The sequence below is a fragment of the Ranitomeya variabilis genome, chromosome 1, assembly GCF_051348905.1.
Source record: "Ranitomeya variabilis isolate aRanVar5 chromosome 1, aRanVar5.hap1, whole genome shotgun sequence".
In the NCBI taxonomy this organism is placed as follows: domain Eukaryota; kingdom Metazoa; phylum Chordata; class Amphibia; order Anura; family Dendrobatidae; genus Ranitomeya; species Ranitomeya variabilis.
This window is the reverse complement of record NC_135232.1, coordinates 335,477,420-335,504,964: the sequence shown is the minus strand read 5'-3', so window position 1 is coordinate 335,504,964 and position 27,545 is coordinate 335,477,420. Positions and strand designations below refer to the sequence as shown.

At 42.3% G+C, this 27,545-nt stretch overlaps 1 protein-coding gene and 1 long non-coding RNA gene across 2 annotated transcripts in view; one reads left to right on the top strand and one right to left on the bottom strand.

Annotated features, from left to right (window-relative positions):
- LOC143817851 (uncharacterized) overlaps nt 1-27,545 on the bottom strand; it is an 86,267-nt gene that overhangs the window by 42,282 nt on the left and 16,440 nt on the right. The window lies entirely within an intron of this gene.
- Nucleotides 1-27,545, top strand: part of ZFHX2 (zinc finger homeobox 2) — a 123,691-nt gene that overhangs the window by 80,550 nt on the left and 15,596 nt on the right. Inside the window, exons 7-9 of the mRNA XM_077299291.1 lie at nt 6,620-6,820; nt 7,175-7,268; nt 9,926-14,131. Coding sequence (XP_077155406.1) covers nt 6,620-6,820; nt 7,175-7,268; nt 9,926-14,131 — 4,501 coding nt within the window. The remainder of the gene's footprint in view (nt 1-6,619; nt 6,821-7,174; nt 7,269-9,925; nt 14,132-27,545) is intronic.

The window sequence follows — 27,545 nt, the reverse complement described above, 5'->3', positions numbered from 1 at the left end:
AACACCGACACCTCTTATAGTTATGCCTCAGCGATTAGGTACTTATCTCCCCAACAATCATCTGTCAGACATAAGACTGTTATCCAAAACCGCCAATATCGGTGGGTTCGGCCGATGTTAGTCTAATGGATGGCTTTACTAGGTGATAACTTCCTCTAATTATAACAGCCGATCTCCAGTAGCCATATGCATTTCCATGTAAACAGCTTTTTTTTTACATGGGTTAGAAACATATGTTAGCTATGTCGTATAGCCAGCATCTACTGTCTGCGAGGAAAGCTGTCCTACACAATCACAAAACACCGATCTTGCACTGCAGAACCTTGTGTTTCAAGCCCTAAAGGTGTTGTCCTAACTTTAACTCTCATATACTGCGTAGATTATAAAGAAATAAACAATATCTGCAATAAACCCGAAAAAGCATGACATTTACCAACACTTCTAGTGTTCAAAGTGTATGGTAATGTGCACGTCCACCTAATGAGCTGAGAGCATGCTCGGTTACATTTCCCATAACCAGTTCTCTGCATGGTCATGCTTCCTGTGTATGACTACTCAGTCTAGCTCTCTTCCAGAAGGCTATCTCTTATGAGCTAAATCAGAGACACTTCCAAAAAAAGGGAGATCCATCCTCATACAGAAGATTAAAGGTGTCCATAGAGCATAGCCTGAAAATAAGACTTCATATACTGTTATAGCTCTCTCTTCAATAAGAGTTGCTGCAGGGGAAGTAAGAAGAAACTACAGTGTCAGCTGCTAGAGGGGGAAGGAGACTGATTTTTCTCAGAGGCCTTCCCAGCAGCACAGTTTAGCAACTGGTTCAGGGTTGTGTTGGGTTGTGTGGTAAAAAACACATGTAAACTTTAATTTGTGTGTTCTCTTAATTTTGTTCCAATTCTTCCTGTAGCTGCTATTTTGTATTTTTGAATTGTTCACTTTCACTGAGTGTTTGGCTGAGTCGAGAAAAAAGGAAAGAAAAGTTTCTTTTCCTACTTCCTCTATAGCTTATTTTCCAAAAGCTCAGAGATTTTAACAGCCATCGTATCTGGGTGCAGGGAAGATGCAGCCCCCGGTAGGACAAACTTAAAGGATGTGTGTTGTGGCATTGCAATAATGTGGTGTGCAAAGATGAGAAGGCAGCTTGGTGTTAGAAATCTTACCTAGATCAAAGTGAAGGAAAGTGAGAAAACTTTTTAGAAGCTAAGTGAGAACAGTAGTAACAATTATGTTGGTTTAGCAGAAACACAGATTTTTTGCTGTACATTTTCATTTTCAATTTAAAAATGTTGGGAGTGTTTTATAATCTGACGATTCTGCAGTTGAACATAAAGTACCGTAGTTCTGACATTGGAGCTAGTGAGAGCCAGATAGTGGCTCAATCAATGCTCAGGTTTGCTGTACAGTTGGTCAGATTTCCAGTGAGGGTACAATAATAACTTGCCAGTAAAGTATAGGGCATGCTTCAGTTCAGAGCTTCTTCCATTGTATATGACAAAATATAGTTGACAACCAAATGTTGAAGGTCTAAAGATCATAGTTGTGATATTGGATGCTTCAATTGTTTTTTAAACTGTGTAGATAAGAAAACTCCTCATGTTATGTGAATTGTTGTGAAGACCGTGGCTGCCATCTTGGCACCCATCCTGTATTTTTTTCCATAATTTTGTCTTCCAATGGTGCACTCATTCTTAGTGGTGTATTGCCAATGGTGGCAGACCATTATGGGGCCCGTGAGTCAGAAGGGGCTGGTGCCAGCTCCGGAACTCATGGGACCCATAAGCCATAATGAGAAGATAATCACCATAAGGGCTCTTTTCCATTTGCGAGAAACACGTCCGTGTCTCGCATGTGAAAACCAAGCTCTGGCGTCGGCACTCCAGATCGGAGCGTGCGGCCGCATAGCAACACATGGAGCTGCACGCTCCGCTCTGGAGTGCCAGCGCCAGAGCTTGGTTTTCACATGCGAGACACGGACGTGTTTCTCGCAAATGGAAAAGAGCCCTAAAAGAAAAGCTAAAGTTGCCCATACACCTTAGTTAAGTGTTGGCTCATTTATACGACAGCTCCCTTCTGACTCCCCTATACACATGAATGATCGGCCAAGCTGAGCATTCAAGTGTCCCATACTGGAAGAGAGGCATAAGCCGCTGATAAGCTGCTGTCAGACGATTCGATCTCATGCAGAAAGTATCTTATTTGGCCGATCCTAGAGAAGTTGATGGGCTCGACCTAGTTTTAGCCAATGTGTATGGGGGGATTTATTTTTTAGTCTTAAGACATTTGAAATAGAAGCTGTAATACTACAAAAAGTTTATGTAGCCACAGTCGAAAATGTGTTTTTTTTCCAGTCTCAGAAAGGTCAGTTACAATTTAGACGTGGTGATATATAGCTTTCAAATTCCTTTCAAATAACGCTACAATAAAAGTGAGTGGGGGTTTTAATGCGCCTTTCACACTTATGTGTTTTATGGCATGCCCCATATTCCAATTAATTTGGTGTGTAGTACTGACCGCACTGTGGGTAATTCATTATTTCTGTAGATACCATGTCAAAGTCACTGATTAGCTTGAAGAACTCCAGTGTAGATCCTTGTGCAAATCCCTAAAGTTCACAGTGTATTTGTCTGTTGCAATTCCTGACCCTGTGAGCATGGCCTTATATTTTGCTATGGTGCTTTGCAATAGAAATATACCCTGAATCAGAAAAAAATCATGTCACCTACAATACATTGACGGTGACACTGCTGACCAGCTGTCTTATGGGCAGGTCAATCCAATTCAGTTGAATATGTCAGGGCTGCAGTGAGCCACTTAATAGAAGCCCATGTGACAGTTTTGTTTGGTCATGTTTTACCACTCCGAACTTCCAACGGTGTATCGTACAACTGGCACGGGAAATATCCTGACAAAAGTGTCCTTCCACGCCCTGATGTGTGTTGATACTCTTCACCACAAGAAAGATTTTTTGCTGTACATAGTCTGCCTCAAGACCATTTATAAGTAGCATAGAGACTGGCTCTTTAACCTGAAGGCTCTTTAACCACTAAGGCTTTGATCACATGTTGCGTTTTTTTATGCAAATTAAAAGCTGCTTACAGTACCGGCAAAACCTATGAGATTTCAGAAATCTCATGCACCCACTTGTTTTTTTTCCCCGACTGAATAGGAATTCAATTCTTTCAGTGTTTTTGCAATGTTTTTTCACCACAGAAAGCAATGAGAAAGAGCAAAAACGCTGGTAAATACACAACCATGCATTTTTGCTTTGTTTTTGGTGAAAAAAACTAACTTTGTTAAACATGTACTGTAGACAAATGACACATGTAATCCACAAAAAAAACGCAGCAAAAACACACCAAAACCTGCCTTTTGTAAGCAGCTTCATTAGGCCACATGCACACATTCAATATTTGGTCACATTTTACCTCAGTATTTGTAAGCCAAAACCAGTAGTGGGTGATGAATACAGAAGTGGTGACGTGTTTCTATTATACTTTTCCTCTGATTGTTCCATTCCTGGTTTTGGTTTACAAATACTGAGGTAAAAAACTCACCAAATACTCAACTTGTGAACATGGCCTTACTGCCAAGAAAGAAGGTTTTGCCTACAGACCCCCCCTTCGCAGCAAAAACAGAACGTGTGAACATAGCATAAGGGTATGTACACAAAAAAGTTCTGGAGCAGAAACTGAGAGGAAACTCTCCAAATCTTACTCAAAAAATCTCAGACTTCCTCAAAAACTTGCAGGTTCTGCATTGAAAACTCGCCCAAAAAATCTCTGTGTGCACAAATATTTAGGTTTCTCACCCTTGATATTCAGGTGACACAGAGTGCCGAACCTGAGTGGACAGTGGCAGCAGCACCATCTATGAACACACTATACAGATGTTGTGTCCTCTACACCAGGGGTGTCAAACTGCATTCCTCAAGGGCTGCAAACAGGTCATGTTTTCAGGATTTCCTTGTGTTGCACAGGTGATAATTTAATCACCTGCACAGAATGATTCCAGCACCTTGTGCAATGAGAAGGAAATCTTGAAAACACTCATGGTTTGAGGCCCTCGAGGAATGCAGTTTGACACCCCTGCTTTACACAACACCCCAAGATGAGCATTGCATGTGAGGGTGAGAAAGTTAACCCTTATTCTCCCCTTCCCTTTGGAGCCACACAATGTTTTCCTATGAGCGCTTTTCCCCATATTTGTGTAGCTTGTATCGCTGCAATGGGGATTTGAAGGCATTATGCATGCCTGTCATACACAGCCTGTTTCACAGTTTCCAGTGAGAGCCCAGAAACATATACATTACCATAGATATGGACAGCGCCAGACTGGAGCACCTTGGGCCCATTAGAGAAAATCATTCTTGGGTCCCACTACGTAGCTACATAGAAATAAATGAAAGACTACCGATTGTGCGGTAAAACACAATATCAGGGTATAATATAAGGTAGTACACTTCTTAATTACCATATGTAGCAGGGGTTGGGTAGCCCATTCATAGAATATAAAGTAGCCCCCTCATAGAATATAATGTAGCCCCCTCATAGAATATAATGTAGCCCCATCATAGAATATAATGTAGCCTCATAAAATATAATGTAGCCTCCTCATAGAATATAATATAGCCCCCTCATAGAATATAATGTAGCCACCCTCATAAAATATAATGTAGCCCCTCATAGAATATAATGGAGCCCCCCTCATTACCCTCTCCACCACCTCCATCATTGTCCTCATCACCACGTCCAGCATTGCCTTCTCACTCTCCACCCCCATCATTGCCTTTACCACCACCTCCATCATTGCCTTCTCCCCCACTACCCCATCATTGCCCTTTTCACCACCTCCATCATTGCCTTCTCCCCCACCACCCCCATCATTGCCCTTTCCACCACCTCCATCATTGCCTCCTGCCCCACTACCCCATAATTGCCCTTTCTACCACCTCTGATTGTTTTCTCCCCCACCACCCACATGATTGCCCATTCCACAACCTCCATCATTGCCTCCTGCCCCACCACTTGCCCTTTCCATCACCTCTGTGATTGTTTTCTCTCCCACCACCCACATCATTGCCCATTCCACCACCTCCATCATTGCATCCTGCCCCACCCCATCATCCTTTCCACCACCCTTATCATTGCCTTCTCCCCCACAACCCCATCATTGCCCTTTCCACCACCTTTATCATTGTTTTCTCTCCCAACACCTCCATCAATGCCTCCTCCCCACCCCATCGTCATTTCCATCACCACCATCATTGCTCTCTCCACAACCTACACACACACCTCTCTGCACATTCCTCCACAGACACATACACACACACCTCTCTGCACTTTCCCCTGCAGACACACACACACCTCTCTGCACGTTCCCCCACAGAGACACACACACAGCACCACTCACCTCTCCGCACGTTCCCCAGCAGCATATTCACCACCGGCAGCTTCCTCTCTGGCACAGTCGCGCGCTGAATGCTGACGTCATCCAGCTGCGCTGCTGTATCAAACAGGAAGAGCTGGGCACGAAGCAGGATGGATCCCTTCAGCTCTGCTCCGCTGTCATTTTCTCTCATAGGCAGCGGAGCTGCAGGCATCACTCTCTGCCCACCGACATGAGGGCAATCTGGCCAGTCGCCCCCGAGAACCTCAGGCCCAGATAAACAGGCCAGATTGCGCTCAGTGTTAACCGCCTGCAGGGGCCCCCCTCCACCTCCATTGCAACTGCAACGACTTTACATGTGGTATGTTAGCCGCAGCCTGCGGCTAACAGTGAAATGAATATTTACCCCTCTCCACGCCCAGGAGGGCGTGGGGAAGAGTGAACATTCATTTCTCTTTAGCAGCGGGGACAGGCTTCTGCCTCCTGTCTCCCACTACTGCTCAGCACCAGGCGGGCACCCAAGACTCAGGGGCCCCATAGCAGCTGCATGGTGTGCCGCTATTAGTGACATGACACTGGCTGGGGGCCTCTGGAGCAGCGGGGGGCCCTAGGCAGCTGCCGGTCCTGTATGCCAGCAGGTGTCAGTACCTGGGCCCACCGGAGAATCCTCCGGCTCTCCGCTGGGCCAGTCTGACTCTGCATACGGACATAACTTTTTATCAAGTATTTCAATAAGATGTGGTTACTGTAACATTGTAGCAGATGTAGTTCCTGGCAATTCCACAATGCTAATGTTTTATGCACACATGCTGAATTTGTTGTGGATTTCCAGAGAAAATCATACTATAAGCCACGTGAATAGAAATAAAATAATTTAAAAAAAATGACATACACAAGAAAAAAAATCTACATGGATTTAAGACCATGCTGGAAATTTACAAAATCAACATAAAAAATCACTGCAAAATTTTATGTTGACGATCTGGACAGAAAAAAAAAAATCTGCTACATGTTTACATGACCTTATTGTGTTTTCATTCCTTTGTGGAGACAACAGATGGCAAAATGTTCATCTACCGATGTGGAAATTTTCAGTGCATCTTATATGACATATAATCTAAGTTTTTTATGCTTCTAATTTATTTTCCCTGTTTTGATCTTCATTTTTAATTTTATATTCGGAATCTTATTTGTTGAAAAATCATATAACTTTTTTTTTTTTTTACACCTTTAGGTTTTTTGCTGTCCATTTTGTGCTTATGTTAGTCCCTCTGAGGAACAGGTCCACAGTCATGCTGTGTCTCAGCATTCTTTGCAACCTACTTTTCGCTGCCCATTGTGTCAGGAACAGTTAACAGGAACTGGAAATCTGAGAGGACACCTGGGACATGGACACAATGTTGTGTCTGAATGTGTGGAGAAATTGTTACAAGTGGTGAGTACTGTACTAAAACAGAGTAAAATATGTAACATTTTTAATAGAAATATTGTGACTTTTCTTAACTTTTATCTGGCAGAAAACTGTATATTGGCGATATAGTATAGAAAACTTAGCTTGATATAATGCATCCATCCATTTCTCAAAAGAATCGTAGATAAATGCTGCAGAATATGTCTTGTAAATAAATTATTATTTGTAATGGATAGATAGCCGGTGACTAAGGTTGCCACATAACGACATCAGACATGATGGGTGGGAGATGACTGGGATGTTATAGATGTTTCTTTAGAATAAGGGAGCCAATATGTATGTCTCTGGTTGCTCTGTAACCTTTGTTCTGTTTTTCAGGCACAAAAAGTTAATATAAGTTTTAGGACCAGAATTATTCCTTTGAGAGTGATAGAGGAATCTGAGCAGCCTGTCACAGAGAGCGCACCTTCTAGTGAGTTTTCTAACCTCATGTTTGTATATTTTCATGTACAACTGGATAACATAGGAATTATGCTGTGTCATTAACTCCTTCACCCTGAAGCCTGTTTTCACCTTCCTGACCAAGCCAAATTTTTCAGTTCTGACCAGTGTCACTTTATGTGGTTATACCTCTGGGACGTTTCAACAGATCCCACTGATTCTGAGATTTTTTTTCTCGTGACATATTCTACTTCATGATAGTAGTAACATTTCATAGATATAGCTTGCATTTATTTGTAAAAATATTGGAAGTTTGGCTAAAATTTAAAAAAATTAGCAATTTTCAAAATTTAATTTTTATGCCCTTAAATCAGAGAGTCACACAAAATAGGTAATAAATAACATTTCCCACATGTCAAATTTACATCAGCACAGTTTTTGAAACATATTTTTTTTTATTAGGAAGTTATAGGGTTAAAAGTTGATAAGCGATTTCTCATTTTTCCAACAAAATTTACAAAACATTTTTTAGGGACCACCTCACATTTGAAGTGACTTTGATGGGCTTATATGACAGAAAATACCCCAAAGTTACACCATTCTAAAAACTGCACCCTTCATGGTGTTCAAGACCACATTTGATAAGTTTATTAACCCTTCAGGTGCTTCACAGGTATTAATGGAATGTGGAAGGAAATAATGAACATTTAACTTTTTTTCACAAAAATGTTACTTTGGATCCACATTTTTTAATTTTTGCAAGGGTAACAGGAGAAAATGGACTCCAAAATTTGTTGTGCAATTTCCCTGAGTAAGCCGATACCCCATATATGGGTGAAACCACTGTTTGGGCACACAGCAGATCTCAGAGGGGAAGGATGTACCTAAACAGTGGAAACCCCCAACAAGTGAACCCATTTTGGAAATTAGACCCCCCCCCTCCCCGGGAACTTATCTAGATGTGTGTTGAGCATCATGAACTCCCAGGTGCTTCACAGAACTTTGAGCCATAAAAGTAAAGACAAAGTCACATTTTTCACACAAAAATGTATTTAGCCCCAAATCTTGCATTTTCACAATAGTAACAGTAGAAATTGCACCATACAATTTGATGTGTAATTTCTCCTGAGCATGCCGATACCCCATATGTGGGAGAAAACCACTGTTTGGGCACATGTCAGAGCGTGGAAGGAGCATCATTTTACTTTTTGATTGTAAAATTTGATGGAATACGGTAATTAGCAGATGCCATGTCATCCCCTGATGTGCCTAAACAGTGGAAACCCCTCACAAGTGACATTTTTTTTGAGACTAGACTCTTTAGAGAACTTATCTAGATTTGTGCTGAGCATCATGAACCACTAGGTGCTTCACAGAAGTTTATAACCTTGCTGTGAAAATTTTAAAAAAATCACATTTTTCACACAAATGTTTTTAGCCCCAAATTTTGAATTTTCACAAGGGTAACAGTAGAAATTGCACCATACAATTTGTTGTGCTATTTCTGCACAATTTTTATGTAGATTTTTATGTAGTTTTATTCCACCTTTTGTTCGGCGGTAAAGCATAGTTTTATGTCTTGTTTTTTATTTTACTTTTTTAAGGTGCTCACTGAAGGAGTTAACTCGTGGAACACTTTTATGGGTTGGGTCGTTCCGGACACGGCGATACCAAATATTTGTTGTTGGTTTTTTTTCTTACATAAATAAATGTTTTTATTGGTTTAATTTTTTTTGTTTTGGTTCTTTATTTTTGTGATTTGTAAAAAAATATTTTTACAATTTTTATTAACTTTTTTTACATTGATGTGACATCAACTGTATAATGATGACAGATCACAGCCACTTTGGGACCCAGGGTCATCATGGAGACCATAGACACAACGCGATCGCATCGTGTTGTGCCGATGGGAGCACTGAGGGAGCCCTCTGCGATGCCCCATGATGTCGCTGTCACTATTGACAGCACCGATCATGAACATCGCTGCAGGTTATCAGATCTCACATAGAGCTTGCTCCGACACTCGGTTGCGGCAGTGAGGAGTGTGAACCCGCGGGATCGCAGCGCCTCATATATACTGTGGTTTGTGGGAACGCAGCTCCCGCAGTGCCGTATAAATACAGAACATGTCAGTAAGGGGTTAAAGGGAATTTGTCACCAAATTTTTGCCACCTCGTCTGAAAGAAGCATAATGTAGAGACAGAGACTCTGAGTCCAACAATATATCACTTGTTGAGCTCCTTGGTCTAGTTTTGATGATCTCTTGCTAATAAAACAGTTATTTTATCTCTAGAGGACTAGTAAACCTGCTATCCTGTAGTCCACCATATTCATAAGCTCTGTATAACCACACCCCACCACTTATTGGTAGCTTTCTGCCTATGCACATTGTACACTGAGAGGTGGCAATCAGTGGTGTGGGCAACGATAAAAAGAACTCTGCACTCATAGGTACTACTACATCTGCAGTAAAAAACAATATGATTTTATTAATAAAAGCAGCCTTGTAAGTAATAGAATCAGAATCCAGATTATATTTTTAACTGCACTTCTATCCATTCTAATTCGATGCCCTTTAACTGCTTCAGTTTTGTCTCAAGATCCTTTATTATTATTTGTTTTTTTAATTCATAAATTATGCAGATAATACTAGCTGTTCTTTAATTATATATTTTGTTTTTTGCACAGGTGAAGTTACAGAATCCTCCCCTCCAGAATCTCCAGGAGACCTTTCCACAAACCCTGTTGATGCTGTTGACGCTGTAGCAGATAATGAGAAAGTACAAGATGAAACTGCATGCCCCTTATGTCCACTAACTTCTGAAAATTCTCAAGACTTAAGAACACACTTGGAGAAGTATCATCCTGAGCTCAGCCCATCTGATATTCAGCAAGCATGTGAAGGTCGTGGCCGTGAAGTAGATATTGTGGAGCAGGAGGATAGAAAGGGCTCTCAGGAAAACACACTTACTCAGCCTCAACAATCTACGTATCGAAAGACCGCCAACTTTGCTATGGACAAGTTTATGGATCCATCAAGGCCTCATAAATGTGTCGTTTGCAAGGAGTCTTTTACCCAAAAAAATATTCTGCTTGTACATTATAATTCAGTATCTCATTTGCACAAAGTGCGTAAAGCCTCTCTTGACCCTTCCCTTTCCACCAGAAATGAGTCTGGAGTAGGAACCACTGGACATGGTGTACAGACAGGACAAGACAAACCTTACAAATGCACAGTGTGCCACGTATCATACAACCAAAGCTCAACATTAGAAATTCACATGCGCTCTGTTCTCCACCAGACCCGCTCTAGAAGCTCAAAGCAGGATCCTGCAAAGATATCCTCTGAAAAGCCTCAAAGAGACTCTGGAATTAAAAGTGAAACTATTACTGATAGCACAGGAGAGACAGCAGATGTTCAAGGAATTGCATGTACTAAGAAGAGACAACAGCAAATTGGACCATGCATGGGAGTTCCACTACTGCCCACTACAGTTGCCCCTCCATCTGTGCCCCTATCAATGGATTTATCTAGGCCACCCCCACTTGTCCAGCCTTCTCCACTTTTTGCACCATCACTTCTTCCCTCATTTCCACTGATACCTGAAACTTTTTTGAAGCTCCAGCGTCAGCAGCAGCAACTTCTTCTTCCATTCTACCTTCAAGAACTCAAACTCAGTGGAGATGGGAGTTCAGTTCCTTTACTACCCTTTGGAGGTGCCCAACAGCCACCACCTATCAAAGATGAAGGTGATCAACCAAGTGCAACTCCTAGACAAGCAAATGAAAAGGATGAAAAAATGTTGGATGAACGTGATGCAGCCACTGGAGAGACAAATGCTTCACAGAATATAGATGCTTCTTCCAAGGATTCTGGAGACCCTACAGGGTCTGCAGCACGAGCTTTGTTAGAAAATTTTGGTTTTGAGTTAGTCACACAATACAACGAAGGAAGACAGCCAATAACTTCACAGGCACAACCTCAACCACGACCGCCTGCTCCTCCACTTGATACATCACCTACTCCTTCATCCATTGAGAAGCTGCAGTGTGGTACTTGTGGTAAACTTTTCTCAAACAGACTAATTCTGAAAACACATGAAGAGCATATGCACCAGCGCTTACTCCCTTTTGAAGCATTAAGTCGCTATGCTGCAAATTTTCGTCGTTCCTATGACAGTCACAACCCTTTAGGACCTAATTCTGATTTAACAGGATCATCGGTTACTCCACTTGACTTTTCTGTTACTTCACAGCTTTCTCAATGTGCAAAAGAGTTGGAGCAACAAGAAGTTACACTTGACCATGGTGTTACAATTGAGCAGCTCAGTTTCCTGCAAAGTCTTTTTGACTTTCCAGGGCCTTTGCTTGAAGAGCAAATCATGTGGGTAGCTAATAAAACTGGGCTTGCCCCTCCAACTATCAGACACTGGTACAAGCAAAAAGAGAATACTATCCAGGAGAATCAGGAGGAAGAAACAGAGGACAGCATAAGACTTGATCGAATGGGTCATCGTCGTTTCTCACGGACAAAATTCTCAGAATTTCAGACCCAGGCCCTAAACAGCTTCTTCGAAGCCAGTGCATACCCTAGAGATAGTGAAGTCGAACACTTGTCCGAGTTGTTGGGCCTTTCAGGAAGAGTGGTTGTTGTATGGTTCCAAAATGCTCGTCAGAAAGCAAGAAAACAAGCTGCAGAAACTGGGACCTCTCCTTCACCACCTCTTCACCTTGGTCAACCAGGGGAACGCCCTGCTGCCAATAGTAAAATACCACCTTGTCGAAAATGTGGTATTACTCTTCCTTGCATTTTTCAACTGATCCATCATCTCAAAATTTGCTATAATGATCACTCTGAAGTAACAGCTGAATTACAAGAAAATGAAGAGGAGTCAGAAAAAAATAAACAAAAAGAAGAGCCTATGACTGACTTTGTTGACAACCAAGAGAACACATTCAAAAATGAGCCAGAAAAGCAAGAAAATGAAAGTGATAATGTAGAGGAACAAGAACCCATAACTCCAGTAACAAAAGGAAGTATTAGTTCACCCATTATGAATGAAGGAATTACTCAGACTGATGAAATTGATCAGCCTGCAGAACAAAATGAACCATGCAACCTAACAAGTTCAACTGATCAGAAACAAGCAAAATCATTAACTAATAGTGGTCATCTCTCTGCACCACTGATGGATCTATCTCTTCTTATCCCTGTTGGGACAGGTGATGTGGCCTGTCCCAGAAAAAGAAAACATGAGGAGGAAAGCCTGTCTCCAACTGGAAGTGATGGTGGAGATGAACCTCCCAGAGACAAACGTTTAAGGACCACCATATTACCAGAACAGCTTGATATTTTACATCGGTGGTATCTGCAAGATTCTAACCCCACTAGAAGCACTCTAGAACGCATATCTCTTGAAGTCGGCTTAAAGAAGAGAGTAGTTCAAGTTTGGTTTCAGAATACAAGAGCTCGTGAGCGTAAAGGTCAATACCGAGGTGGAATACCATCATCCATTTCAGCTCCCAAGCAGCAAGATGATTCTCCAAACGAGGGATCAAAAAGGGATGGAATAAATTTCTGTTACAATTCTCCACCAAGTCAAGTGGTGCCCCAGTTACCAGCAAAAACAGGCTTATCCACGGTGCAGACTTCATGTTCTTCAATACTGCCAACAAAACCGCCACCTTCTTGCAGTGTTACAACTCCAGTTACAAAACCTCTGGTCAATCCAACCCAGGCACTTTCAGGAATAATTAATGCCACACAAGTTTTACCTAGTTTAGTTAATCCTTCACAAGCTCTAAATAATCTTGCCAATGCTCAGGCTCTGCCTGGCTATGTGAACTCTCCTCAAGCTTTATCTGGTTTAGTGAGTCCAAACCAAACATTTACTGGTCTTGTTAATCCAGCCCATGTACTCTCTAGCTTTGTTAGTACTTCTCAACCCTCACAAGGTTTACTATTGGCTTCATTCACAGCGAAGCCTGCAACAACAATTTTAATGTCTTCTACCCCAGAAATTAAGTTGCATACCTCAGCAAGTCAGCAAGTGACTGCCCAGTCATCAGGAGGGCAATCTGCTGAACCTGAAAAAACACTAACAACACCATTTCCTGAGGTGTCTGATTCTTCTAAAGTCATAAATTTAGAACAGCAGACTACTGAAAACCAAACTCTGGAGATCCAAAGTATAAACAGCCAAAAATGTGTAGATGAGAAAGGAGCTCCAAAACTTATGGAATCACTTATGCACAGTCCACAAGGCGGAGACATAAGTGATTCATCAAGCTCAGATCCTGGCCCATCTAGTCCTGGTATAGGAGCTTTCAATTCTGAAGGATTGTTGGGTTCTTCTGGAGCAAGACGCTATCGTACCCAGATGAGTAGTTTGCAGTTACGAATACTCAAGGCCTGTTATGCTGAATATCGTACTCCAAGCATGCAAGAGTGTGACTGCCTTGGAGGAGAAATTGGGCTACAAAAGAGAGTTATTCAAGTGTGGTTCCAGAATGCCAGAGCCAAGGAAAAGAAAGCCAAATTACAGGGTTTGGTTGGTTCAGGCTCTACAAATGATGGACCGTCACCTACAGAATGTACTCACTGTAACGTAAAATATGGGCCTACCATTCTATGTCGCGCCCACATATTCTCCCGACAACATATTGCAAGATTGCGAGTATCAATACAACAGCAACTAAAGGAAGAAAGTCGATACCGGGACCCTCACCCCAGTGGAGGAACAGCTCCTGTTTCTGAAAGCAAACCAGCCTCACAAATTCTCAACTTCCAGAGTCCTACCACAGTGACTTCGCAAATCCAGAGGCTCACACCCTTGTTGATGCCTGGTCAGGGCATTCCTGCACCAATCGGCGGATTGGCAACTTTTAACACAGGTAAAATACAGTTTGGGGATAGGAAATATATCAAAAGAAGGACTGCAGTCAGATAGGAAAGAAACAGTACAGCGTTAAGCTTCTAACATCACTTTGCCTAGCAGCTCCCTAAAAAATGTATTTCACAATGTACAGTAACTTACATTTTTAAAATCACTTTAGAAAACATACAGCATAGTAGGTGCAAGGGTGGCACAGTAGAAAAATAACAGCTACAAGCAGCTCAGGTGCCAGCTGTGTTACATAGCTGGTACCCAACAGTAATTAGTATTGATAGAGGTAGCTCCAATGGCAGTCATCACTTCTGTTGGCGTTCAGCACCCCGTGCAATGTGATCAAGGGGGCCAATATGTTGCCTCGACAGCCAGGGACATTCTAAAGGCATCCATGTCTGCTATGTGGTACCTCCTGAAAAGTCCAGCCTTTATTGAAGTTTGTCAATTTAACAGTACATTGCTTTACCCTAGTGGGGACTATTTAAAAATGTAAAAAGAAGCAAAAAAAAAATATACGGTATATATTTATCACATGCGGTGAACGCAGGAATGGAAACAACAACCTACACCAGAATTGGCGTCATTTTGTCACTGCAAATCCCTCCCCCCTCATATGGCTATGTTTACACAGAAAAATAACAGTTATGGCTCTTGGAAGAAGAGGAGAAAAAAACTAAATAGTAAAAATGAAAAATCGCCCGGTCCTTAGGATCAATTGAGCTATAATTGTTGCCTCATTGAATACATTTAGATTTTTCACTGAGTTAATTTAAAGTATTTTTGCTTGCGAAAAAAAAAGAATTGTCTATGCAGCACTCGTTAGGCATATCAACAAGGTTCTGCTTTAGCACAGTAGATACTAAACAAACTTTACCCACAAGAAGAATCTAAAACTACAGCAGAAATGGCATTAGTCACACTTAAAACCTTATTGCACTTGCAAAACCACTTTCCTGCATGTTGTAACATCTCCTCAGCTATTTATGACTTAGGGCTCGTTAGAGGTCAGACGAGCATATTAAAAGTCTGTGTGCTGTCCGTATGCAAATCGGAGAGCATAATGACAGCACATTGACCCATGCAAGTCAATGTGATAGCTCACATGAATGTTTTTACGCATGAATCGATAGTCTACGTGTAAGGCCCCCTTCACATGTCTATGTTTCAGGTATGTGTGGCGTTTTCATGCATATTTGAGACATGTATTTTCACACACCCATTATAATGTATTTTCATACGGATCGTGTGTCCGTGTGACCCACTTGTAGACATGTCAGTTTTTTTCAGACAGCACAGATGACAACACAACATGTATCACACACATACACACAGATGACATCCGTGTGCCGTCCATGCCACATGTCATGTCATGCCACAGGCACGCTCGGGTGACCTCCGAGTATTTTGTAGTGCTTGGAGATTTAGTTTTTGTTGCCGCAGCTGAATGATTTACATCTGTTAGCCAGCATAAGTACATGTGGGGGTTGCCTGGTTGCTAGGGAATCCGCACATGTACTTATGCTGGCTAACAGATGTAAATCATTCAGCTGCGGCAAGAAAAACTAAATCTCCGAGCACTAAAAAATACTCGGAGGACCCCCGAGCGTGCTCGAGAAATCTCGAGTAACGAGTATATTCGCTCATCACTAATAATTAGTTGTGTGAACCTGTACATGTATGTAACATAATAAATAAATGAAAAAAAAAAGTGGGGTCCCCCACATTTTCTTTAACCAGCAAAGGTGAAACAGAGATCTGTGAGCTGATATTATCAGGCTGGGAAGGTCCCTGGTTATTGGGCTCTTTCCAGCCTAAATATACAGCCTCTTTCTGCAGCCACCCCAGAAGTGGCTCAACACATGACATTCTCCAATTCTGGCGCTTCACCTTCGCTCTTCCCAATTACCCTGGTGTATTGGCAATCGAGATAATGGTAGTTGGGGGTGATGTCAGCTGTGAATTATCCAAAACCACAGCTATATGTGCATGTGGCCTAAGCTTACATTCCCACAATGAGTTTTTGATGTTGCAGAATTTTTTGCACCCATTATGTAAATTAGTTTTTTTCATTGCATTTTTTAGTACATATTTTAGATGCGTTTTTATCCAAGTTTTGATGCTGCGTCTTTTGTCTCTTGTTGGTATGTCATTATTGTCATGTTTTAAACAAAGCTGCTTTGTTTTTGATACTTCCTGGTATTTGCTTTTGACAAAACTTTATTGATACAATCATGTGCGGATCACATGTGTTTTCGCCATAGAAATGCACTAAAAATGTATTTGCGTTTTTTGCCTGGAGATCTTCCGCATCTAATAGAAGTTTGTGGAAAAACATGCAGAAAAAAACTCAGCATACCCGCAAGAGAAATTGACATGTTAGAGATTTGAAACACGCACAGCAGGTCAGTTTATGCTGAGTAAAGAAGCACAGTGGGTATGAGATCTCTATAAATCCCATCCACTGTGTTGGAACTGTAAGAAGCTGCATTTTTGACACAGGAAAAATATGCAATATCAAAATTCATAACCCAGCTCAGAGAAATAAATATAAAATATAACTTTTATTATTATATTTCTAAAATAACTACCCAAAAATAAATATGTGATATAGTGCAGATTAAAATTTCACTCTATCCATTGAAGCGTCCATCTGGACTAGCATAACATAGGGATATAGTACCTCTTACATACAAGAGTCCCTATAAGTAACAAACAACCACTTCTGATTAGATAGGATGCCCAATCAAAAATAATTGCAGATAGACAGTGAATAATTCTATCCCAGCATCATACACGATGCTCGTATTTGGGGGATACTAGACACTGTATCTCTGTGGATCTCTTAACCTGATTGCATATATTAACAATTATCACAAGTAGTCAGAGAAAAAGGAAGGATCTCACCCATCAGTCGTGTTAGGTACCGATCATCTCCTCCTAATCTCTCGACAACCAGGTTCCATAGAGGGAGTGGACATAAAAATCCCAATTTTATAGCTAAATGGGAAAAGGAGGCGACTAGTAGCTCCTTACGACTGATGCAACTCCTTCTTGAAGAGGAGAAAAAGACCCTAAATGTGCTCAATGACCAGTTAAAAGATCAGATCGAAGTGACGAAGAAATTTTCAAGTGAAACGGATTTCTCAGTTAAGGAGACAAAATTACAGGGTAACCTTGAACGATTTCAGTACCATCTCAAAGAGCGTAAACATCGCCAATATTTGAGAGACACGCAGGATTTCAAAGACAACAAAGCATATATAGTCATTGGGTCAAGGGCTAACAATATAGAATTGGAGACAGATTTGTCATCCACGGATACGGAGGTATCCGATACAGAGGGACGAAATAGATCATCAAGAGGGAGAGGCAGAGGAAGGGGTAGGGGTCGTGGTAATCGAGGAGGATTCGATAGATCTGAGAATTCCCAAGGTGGGGGTTTTTTAGATCAAAGCTACCCCCTAAGGAATCGGTTACAAAATCGAAAATAGCTCACCCCCATACATCAAAAATTCCCATTCATAAGAGTCTAGCTATTACTGGTGTATCGAGTTCTGATTGTTCAGCCCAGGGCAATATACAAGTGGTTAATCTCTCCTCTAAAGAACTCAGTGAAGAAGCAATTGGTGTTCTTAAGAAGGGTCTCTCTTTTGTCCCAAGTAGTAACTTTGATGTGTTTCGAGCAGTTAAAGATTTAAGTTTATTTCTTCGTAAATTGCGGTGGAAGAAAGTCTTCTATAAACAGGATATACGCACCTGTATTGATATGGGTATACCAGTTGATCTTTTATCGGACGTGAGGCTGTTACAAAGCATTGGTGAAGTTCATCCCAACACCATGGGGAAGGGTCCGTATACGGACCTTAAGAGTAAGAGTACTAAGATGCCCCCGCAGATTAGCGACGTTTCAGCAATTGACGTTTTTGAGAACCTGGTGGTGAAGGATCTTAAACAGTTGCACGAAAGAAATATGTTTAGGAAATACAACTGCACTAGGGCAGAGATGACTGTTATCCAACAGCTTGAACAGGACAGCCACATTGTCATTAAGCCCTCAGATAAGGGCGGCAATGTGGTTGTCCTGGACACAGCACACTACCGTAATATGTGCGAGTCTCTTTTAAGTGATCGTGGTAGTTACGAGGTCCTGAGCAGTAACCCAACGGCAGATTATACTACGGAATTGAAGTCTATTTTGGATGGAGGTATTGCTATTGGAGTTATTGATAAAGTGGAATATGACTTTCTACTACCTAAGAATACAGTTGTGGCCACGTTCTATTGCCTGCCAAAAATACACAAGGGAGTTTCCCCCTTGAAAGGGAGACCGATTGTGGCAGGCATAGACAATATTACTCAAAATGTGGGAGTGTATCTCGATCGAGTGCTAAAACCATTTGTAGCATCTTTACAATCTTTCGTGCAAGATACGCCTGATTTGCTTCGTAGATTGGAGGGGTTGTCTGTGGATCCTGGGGTGCACTTGGGTAGCATAGATGTAGAGGCCCTGTACAGTTCGATACCCCATGACAAGGGCCTTGAGGCAATCAAGTACTACCTGAGTACAAGAGGGCGTCAGTTCCGTGAGCATAATGAATTTGTACTGAAACTAATGAGGTTCTGTCTAACACGCAATTTTTTCCTCTTTGACCAGAAGATCTACCACCAGCTCAGGGGCACTGCGATGGGGTGCCCTTGTGCCCCCACGTACGCAAATTTGTTCCTGGGCTGGTGGGAGGAGACATGTGTATTTAAAAGTGAGATGGACTGTAGCGGGTCCATTGAATTATGGACCCGCTATATTGATGATGTGTTGGTAATGTGGAATGATTCTGCTGAGAGTTTTTCATCATTTGTGGATCATCTAAATTGTAATGATCTGGGTCTCTATTTTACATCTGTGATAGACTCGTCCGCATTATCGTTTCTAGACATTCTGATTAAGAAAAGTGAGAGTGGTATTTTAACCACATGCACATACAGAAAGCCAACGGCAACAAATGCATTATTGAAATGGGAAAGTAGTCACCCGACACATCTAAAAAGAGGTATACCCAAAAGTCAGTACCTCAGGATCCGGAGGAACTGCTCCACAGAAGACGATTTCGAAGCACAGGCTAAGGAACTCCGTAGTAAATTCTTAGAAAGGGGGTATCCCCCTGATGTTCTCAAGCGGGCCTACAAGGAAGTTAAACAAAAGAACAGGTCTGAATTGTTAAGACCGGCCCACAGAGAAGAGGACGGAGGCCAGATGAGGCTCATCACCACGTTTGACAATGGTGCATCAGAAGTACGAAAAGTGCTTACCAAACATTGGTCCATATTATTGATGGATCCTGATATTGGAGGCCAACTTACAGAGCGACCATTAATTTCCTACAGAAGGGGTCGTTCACTAAGAGATAGACTGGTCAAGAGCCACTTTAAAAGCCCTGTGCCCAAAACATGGTTAGTAAGTGATACAAAGGGTTGTTTTAAATGTGGTCACTGCGTCGCCTGCTCACATGTTGTCACAGGTGACAGGTTCACCAGTCATGTCACTGGGAAACAATATGTGATCAGAGAATTCATTAACTGTAGCACAAAAGGGATAGTGTATAAGGCATCATGTGTGTGCGGGAAGGAATACGTGGGTAAAACCACTAGAGAGTTTAAACGGAGAATAGGAGAACATATTGGAGATGTGCACCATAAGAGAGAGACTCCAATTGCACGACATGTTAATAGTTGTCAGGGAGGCAATACAGACTCCTTGAAATTTATGGGTATTGAAAAAGTGGCGAAGCCCATAAGAGGTGGCAATTGGGATAAGGTTATTTTGCAGAAAGAGACAAGATGGATTTTCCACTTGAATACTGTTGCCCCAAGAGGGCTTAATGAACAAACTAATTATAGCTGTTTTATTTAAAATTGTGATTTGCTCTAGGGACATATCCATAGCTTTTGAACTGTCAATACTGAATTTTGAGATCGGAACTACCTATGTACACCATTTCTGAGGTTATTACCTATTTTCTTAATAGTAATACTGCCATTTCTTTACCATCTACAATTTGCTGATAAGTAAGATGGGGATAATTCTTTGGAATAATGAGATGTATGAGTATAGCCATCTCACCTTGTTATAATTTATTATATGGTCAGTAATTACAAATTGAAGATTATCTTTAATATATTCTCCGCCGTACGTAATAGATCCTTAGTACCCCTAGAGAGGGGGAATATGATCAAAATGACGTAGAACTGATGGCCGCTTTAGAGATGTGGACGTTATACTCAAGCGTCCAAATATTGACTCCTGGCTGTGCTGGTGAGTGAGCGGGTCTTCCAGTCTATGCGTCGTTGTATACGAGCGGTTGCCATGGTGACCGCTGTCTGCGGTGAGCGGCCACTACGTGGGACGGAGTGCTGATGTAACCTGTGCGTAACTTCCGGGTGGTTATCCGGATGAGTGGCGGCCATGGATAGTACGCACGCTAGGTAAGCTTAAGCGGTCACTATGGTGATGATGACGTGCTGTGACCTCCAGTAAGTGAACCGGAAGTGCAGCTGCCATTTTGTGAAGCATGTACAGCGGATCTATGGCGTGTGATAGCGGCGGAATCTGAATAGGTGAATTACCATGATTGGACACCTTGTCGGTAAGTCCTGTGTAGTCTATTTAAGTGATTGAAAGGGGCGTGGCGATACACCATCGCAAGCCCTAGCATTACCAGGACAAAACCTTAGTCCCCTTGAGAGAACTTTGTTCCCTATTTGAGTGTAAGGGTCCCCTGAGGAGTCGTGGAGAAGACGAAACGCGTCGGGATGCACAGGGACAAATAGGGCTATATGTCTAAGGGTTAGATGTGGACTGCCCTTGTAAGGGCGGGAGTTTGGGGACTAGGGCCATACTAGCCTCGACAGGGCATAATAGGTCTGTATGTCATCCACTCCCTCTATGGAACCTGGTTGTCGAGAGATTAGGAGGAGATGATCGGTACCTAACACGACTGATGGGTGAGATCCTTCCTTTTTCTCTGACTACTTGTGATAATTGTTAATATATGCAATCAGGTTAAGAGATCCACAGAGATACAGTGTCTAGTATCCCCCAAATACGAGCATCGTGTATGATGCTGGGATAGAATTATTCACTGTCTATCTGCAATTATTTTTGATTGGGCATCCTATCTAATCAGAAGTGGTTGTTTGTTACTTATAGGGACTCTTGTATGTAAGAGGTACTATATCCCTATGTTATGCTAGTCCAGATGGACGCTTCAATGGATAGAGTGAAATTTTAATCTGCACTATATCACATATTTATTTTTGGGTAGTTATTTTAGAAATATAATAATAAAAGTTATATTTTATATTTATTTCTCTGAGCTGGGTTATATATTTAAGAGAGAGAAATTGGGCTTGACCCCTTATTTGCTGGAAATATCAAAATTCACCAAAAACTCAATGTAGGCAAACAGCCTAAGGGCTCTTTTATAATCTTCTGGCAGAGCAGGGGAGAATGATGAGAGCTGGCTTCAGCACCTGCCGCCAGGGGACAGCGCTTCTTCCCCGGCGCCGATGCATGTCACACGGATGACATCAATTTGTTTTCTCTGTGTGCACATGTGCGGGACATTTTGCCGCCCGTGCCGACAGTAAAAAACGGACATGTGTACGTGTGGAGCGCACGGACACACGGTCCATGGAAACACAATGACATGTGCACAGACCCATTCATTTGAATGGGTCTACGTGTGTCAGTGTCTCCGGTACGTGTGAAAACTGTCACTACACGTACCAGAGACATGGATGTGTGAAAGAGGGCTTATAGTGTCCTTCTGCAGTGGAAACACCTTTTAAAACAGGTATGTATTTTTCTACCTGCAAATTTTCTGCATCTAATGTACCGTAATTCTATGGGGAACATTTGCAGATAAAACTCAACATATCCGCAAGAGAGATTTACATGTTGCACATATGAAACAGTTTGTGCAGCGTAAAAATAGTACAGTAGGCATGAGATTTCTATAAATCCCATCCACTTTGCTGGAGCAGTAAGACACTGCATTTTTACTCAGCAGAAATATACAACATGAAAAAAAATTAACTAAAAACTAATTTTGGGAACTTAACCTTAAATTATTGGATTTTTTTCTTGTCTCACACTTACAAGGAGGTATCCAAAAAACGAGAATTACCGTATATACTCGAGTATAAGCCGACCCGAGTATAAGCCGAGACCCCTAATTTTGCCACAAAAAACTGTGAAAACTTAATGACTCGAGTATAAGCCTAGGGTGGAAAATGCAGCAGCTACCGGTAAATATCAAAAATACAAATAGATACCAATAAAAGTAAAATTAATTGAGACATCAGTAGGCTAAGTGTTTTTGAATATCCATATTGAATTAGGAGCCCCATATAATGCTCCATACAGTTTGATGGGCCCCATAAGATGCTCCATATTAAAATATGCCCCATATAATGCTGCAAAATGCGGATTATGGCCCCATAAGATGCTCCATACAGACATTTGCCCCATATAATGCTGCACAAACGTTGATTATGGCCCTATAAGATGCTCCATAGAGATATTTCCCCCATATAAAGCTGCACAAACATTGATTATGCGCCATAAGATGCTCCATGTAGACATTTGCCCCATATAAAGCTGCACAAACATTGATTATGCCCCATAAGATGCTTCATGTAGAAATTTGCCCCATATAAAGCTGCACAAACATTGATTATGCCCCATAAGATGCTCCATGTAGACATTTGCCCCCTATATAGCTGCACAAACATTGATTATGGCCCCATAAGATGCTCCATGTAGACATTTGCCCCATATAAAGCTGCACAAACATTGATTATGGCCCCATAAGATGCTCCATGTAGACATTTGCCCCATATACTGTTGCTGCGATAAAAAAAAAAATCACATACTCACCTCTCATCGCTCAGGCCCCCGGCACTTGCTATATTCACCTGCTCCCCGTTCCAACGCCGCCGGCCGCTGCTGCATCTTCCCCATCCTCTGCACTGACTGTTCAGCGGCGCGCACACTATCGCGTCATCGCGCACTCTGACCTGAGCGTCTGTGCAGAGGAAGGAGAAGATGCAGCAGCAGCCGGCGGCGGTGGAACAGGGAGCAGGTGAATATCGCGCACTGCGTTATACTCACCTGCTCCTGGCGCGGTCCCTGGTTCCCCGGCGCCGGTAGCTTCTTCCTGTATTGAGCGGTCACATAGTACCGCTCATTACAGTAATGAATATCCCATAGGGGTGGAGCCGGGTCCATATTCATTACTGTAATGAGCGGTACCATGTGACCGCTCACTACAGGAAGAAGCTGCCGGCGCCGGGGAACCAGGGACGTGTAGGGACCGCGCCAGGAGCAGGTGAGTATTATTAGACAGCTGCCGCTCCCCCTCCCCTGCCGACCCCTGGGTATGACTCGAGTATAAGCCGAGAGGGGCAATTTCAGCCTAAAAAATGGGCTGAAATTCTCGGCTTATACTCGAATATATACGGTACTTTTTTAATTTATTTTTTATTCAAGATAACATCTTGAAAACATTAAATACCCTTCACAATACTTTCCATTAGATGATCTGCACTTGTCCCAATGGTTTTTCCACTGTCCAAAACATTTTTCATATCTTCTGAACTAATGCTGTTAAGTGACTCCAGCTATTTTTTCTTAACTTCTTCTACGTCCTGAAAATACTTTCCCTTTAGGTTTTTCTTCATTTCTGGGTATAAGCCCTCTTTCACATGTCAGTGTCTCCAGTACGTGTGGTGACAGTTTTCACACGTACCGGAGACACTGACACACGTAGACCCATTCAAATGAATGAGTCTGTGCACACATCTGTGTTTTTTCATGGATTGTGTGTCCGAGTGACCCACAAGTAGACATGTCCATTTTTGTGCACCTGTACGGATCACACAGACCCATAGAAGTCAATTAGTCCATTTAACCCCTTTCTGACATTAGATGTACTATCCCGTCGAGGTGGGGTGGACCCATATGACCACCGACGGGATAGTACGTCATATGCGATCGCGGCCGGGTGTCAGCTGACTATCGCTGGTACCGCTAAAAACGTCATCTTGTCCCGCAAAAAACAAGCTGCCATACAGCGTCATCAAAGAAAAAATAAAAAAGTTATAGTCCTCAGAATAAAGCGATGCAAAAATAATTATTTTTTCTATAAAATAGATTTTATCGTATAAAAGCTCCAAAACATAACAAAATGATATAAATTAGGTATCGCTGTAATCGTACTGACCCGAATAATAAAACTGCTTTATCCATTTTACCAAACGCGGAACGGTATAAACGCCTCCTCCAAAAGAAATTCATGAATAGCTGGTTTTTGGTCATTCTGCCTCATAAAAATCGGAATAAAAGCGATCAAAAAATGTCACGTGCCTGAAAATGTTACCAATAAAAACGTCTACTCGTCCCGCAAAAAACAAGACCTCACATGACTCTGTGGACCAAAATATGGAAAAATTATAGCTCTCAAAATGTGGTAACGCAAAAAATATTTTTTGCAATAAAAAGCGTCTTTCAGTGTGTGACGGCTGCCAATCATGAAAATCCGCTAAAAAGCCCGCTATAAAAGTAAATCAAACCCCCCTTCATCACCCCCTTAGTTAGGGAAAAAATAAAAAAATGTATTTATTTCCATTTTCCCATTAGGGTTAGGGCTAGGGCTAGGGTTAGGGCTAGGGTTAGGGCTAGAGTTAGGGCTAGGATTAGGGCTAGGGTTAGTGCTAGGGTTAGTGTTAGGGCAAGGGTTAGGGCTAGGGTTAGGGTTAGGGTTGGGGCTAGGGTTAAGGCTACAGTAAGGGTTGGGGCTAGGGTTAGGGTTGGGGCTAAAGTTAGGGTTAGGGTTTGGATTACATTTACGGTTGGGAATAGGGTTGGGATTGGGGTTAGGGGTGTGTCAGGGTTAGGGGTGTGGTTAGGGTTACCGTTGGGATTAGGGTTAGGGATGTGTTTGGATTAGGGTTTCAGTTATAATTGGGGGGTTTCCACTGTTTAGGCACATCAGGGGCTCTCCAAACGCGACATGGCGTCCGATCTCAATTCCAGCCAATTCTGCATTGAAAAAGTAAAACAGTGCTCCTTCCCTTCCGTGCTCTCCCGTGCGCCAAAACAGGGGTTTACCCCAACATATGGGGTATCAGCGTACTCAGGACACAGTGGACAACAACTTTTGGGGTCCAATTTCTCCTGTTACCCATGGGAAAATACAAAACTGGGGGCTAAAAAATAATTTTTGTGGAAAAAAAAGGATTTTTTATTTTCACGGCTCTGTGTTATAAACTGTAGTGAAACACTTGGGGGTTCAAAGTTCTCACAACACATCTAGATAATTTCCTTGGGGGTCTAGTTTCCAATATGGGGTTACTTGTGGGGGATTTCTACTGTTTAGGTACATTAAGGGCTCTGCAAACGCAATGTGACCCCTGCAGACCAATCCATCTAAGTCTGCATTCCAAATGACGCTCCTTCCCTTCCGAGCTCTGCCATGCGCTCAAACGGTGGTTCCCCCCCCCACATATGGGGTATCAGCGTACTCAGGACAAATTGGACAACAACTTTTGGGGTCTAATTTCAACTCTTACCTTTGGAAAAATACAAAACTGGGGGCTAAAAAATGATTTTTGTGGAAAAAAAAAGAATTTTTATTTTCACGACTCTGCGTTATAAACTGTAGTGAAACACTTGGGGGTTCAAAGCTCTCACAACACATCTAGATGAGTTCCTTAGGGGGTCGACTTTCCAAAATGGTGTCACTTGTGGGGGGTTTCATTGTTTAGGCACATCAGTGGCTCTCCAAACACAACATGGCGTCCCATCTTAATTCCTGTAAATTTTGCATTGAAAAGTCAAACGGCGATCCTTCCCTTCCGAGCTCTACCATGCGCCCAAACAGTGGTTTACCCCCACATATGGGGTATCGGCGTACTGAGGACAAATTGTACAACAACTTTTGGTGTCCATTTTATCTTGTTACCCTTGGTAAAATAAAACAAATTGGAGCTGAAGTAAATTTTTTGTGAAAAAAAGTTAAATGTTCATTTTTTTTAAACATTCCAAAAATTCCTGTGAAACACCTGAAGGGTTAATAAACTTCTTAAATGGGATTTTGAGCACCTTGAGGGGTGCAGTTTTTAGAATGGTGTCACACTTGGTTATTTTCTATCATATAGACCCCTCAAAATGACTTCAAATGAGATGTGGTCCCTAAAAACAAATGGTGTAAAAATGAGAAATTGCTGGTCAACTTTTAATCCTTATAACAAAAAAAATTTTGGCTCCAAAATTGTGCTGATGTAAAGTAGACATGTGGGAAATCTTACTTATTAAGTATTTTGTGTGACATATCACTGTGATTTAATTGCATAAAAATTCAAAGTTGGAAAATTGCGAAATTTTCAAAATTTTCGCCAAATTTCCGTTTTTTTTCACAAATAAACGCAGGTAATATCAAAGAAATTTTACCACTATCATGAAGTACAATATGTCACGAGTAGTGTTGAGCGATACCGTCCGATACTTGAAAGTATCGGTATCGGAAAGTATCGGCCGATACCGGCAAAATATCGGATCCAATCCGATACCGATACCCGATACCAATACAAGTCAATGGGACTCATGTATCGGACGGTATTCCTGATGGTTCCCAGGGTCTGAAGGAGAGGAAACTCTCCTTCAGGCCCTGGGAACCATATAAATGTGTAAAAGAAAGAATTAAAATAAAAAATATCGCTATACTCACCTCTCCGACGCAGCCGGGACTTCAGCGAGGGAACCGGCAGCGTTGTTTGTTTAAAATTCGCGCTATTACTTGGTTACGTGAATTCCCGGCTTGTGATTGGTCAGGTCGGCCATGTTGCCGGGACGCGGACCAATCACAGCAAGCCGTGACGAAATTACGTCACGGCTTGCTGTGATTGGTCCGCGTCCCGGCAATATGGCCGCCCTGACCAATCACAAGCCGTGACGTCACGGGAGGCTGGACACGCGCTCATTTTAAAATGGGCGCGTGTCCAGCCTCCCGTGACGTCACGGCTTGTGATTGGTTGCGCCGCGGTCAACCAATCACAAGCCGGGAGGCTGGACGCGCTCATTTTAAAATGGGCGCGTGTCCAGCCTCCCGTGACGTCACGGCTTGTGATTGGTTGCGCCGCGGTCAACCAATCACAAGCCGGGAGGCTGGACGCGCTCATTTTAAAATGGGCGCGTGTCCAGCCTCCCGTGACGTCACGGCTTGTGATTGGTCAGGGCGGCCATATTGCCGGGACGCGGACCAATCACAGCAAGCCGTGACGTAATTTCGTCACGGCTTGCTGTGATTGGTCCGCGTCCCGGCAACGTGGCCGACCTGACCAATCACAAGCCGGGAATTCAC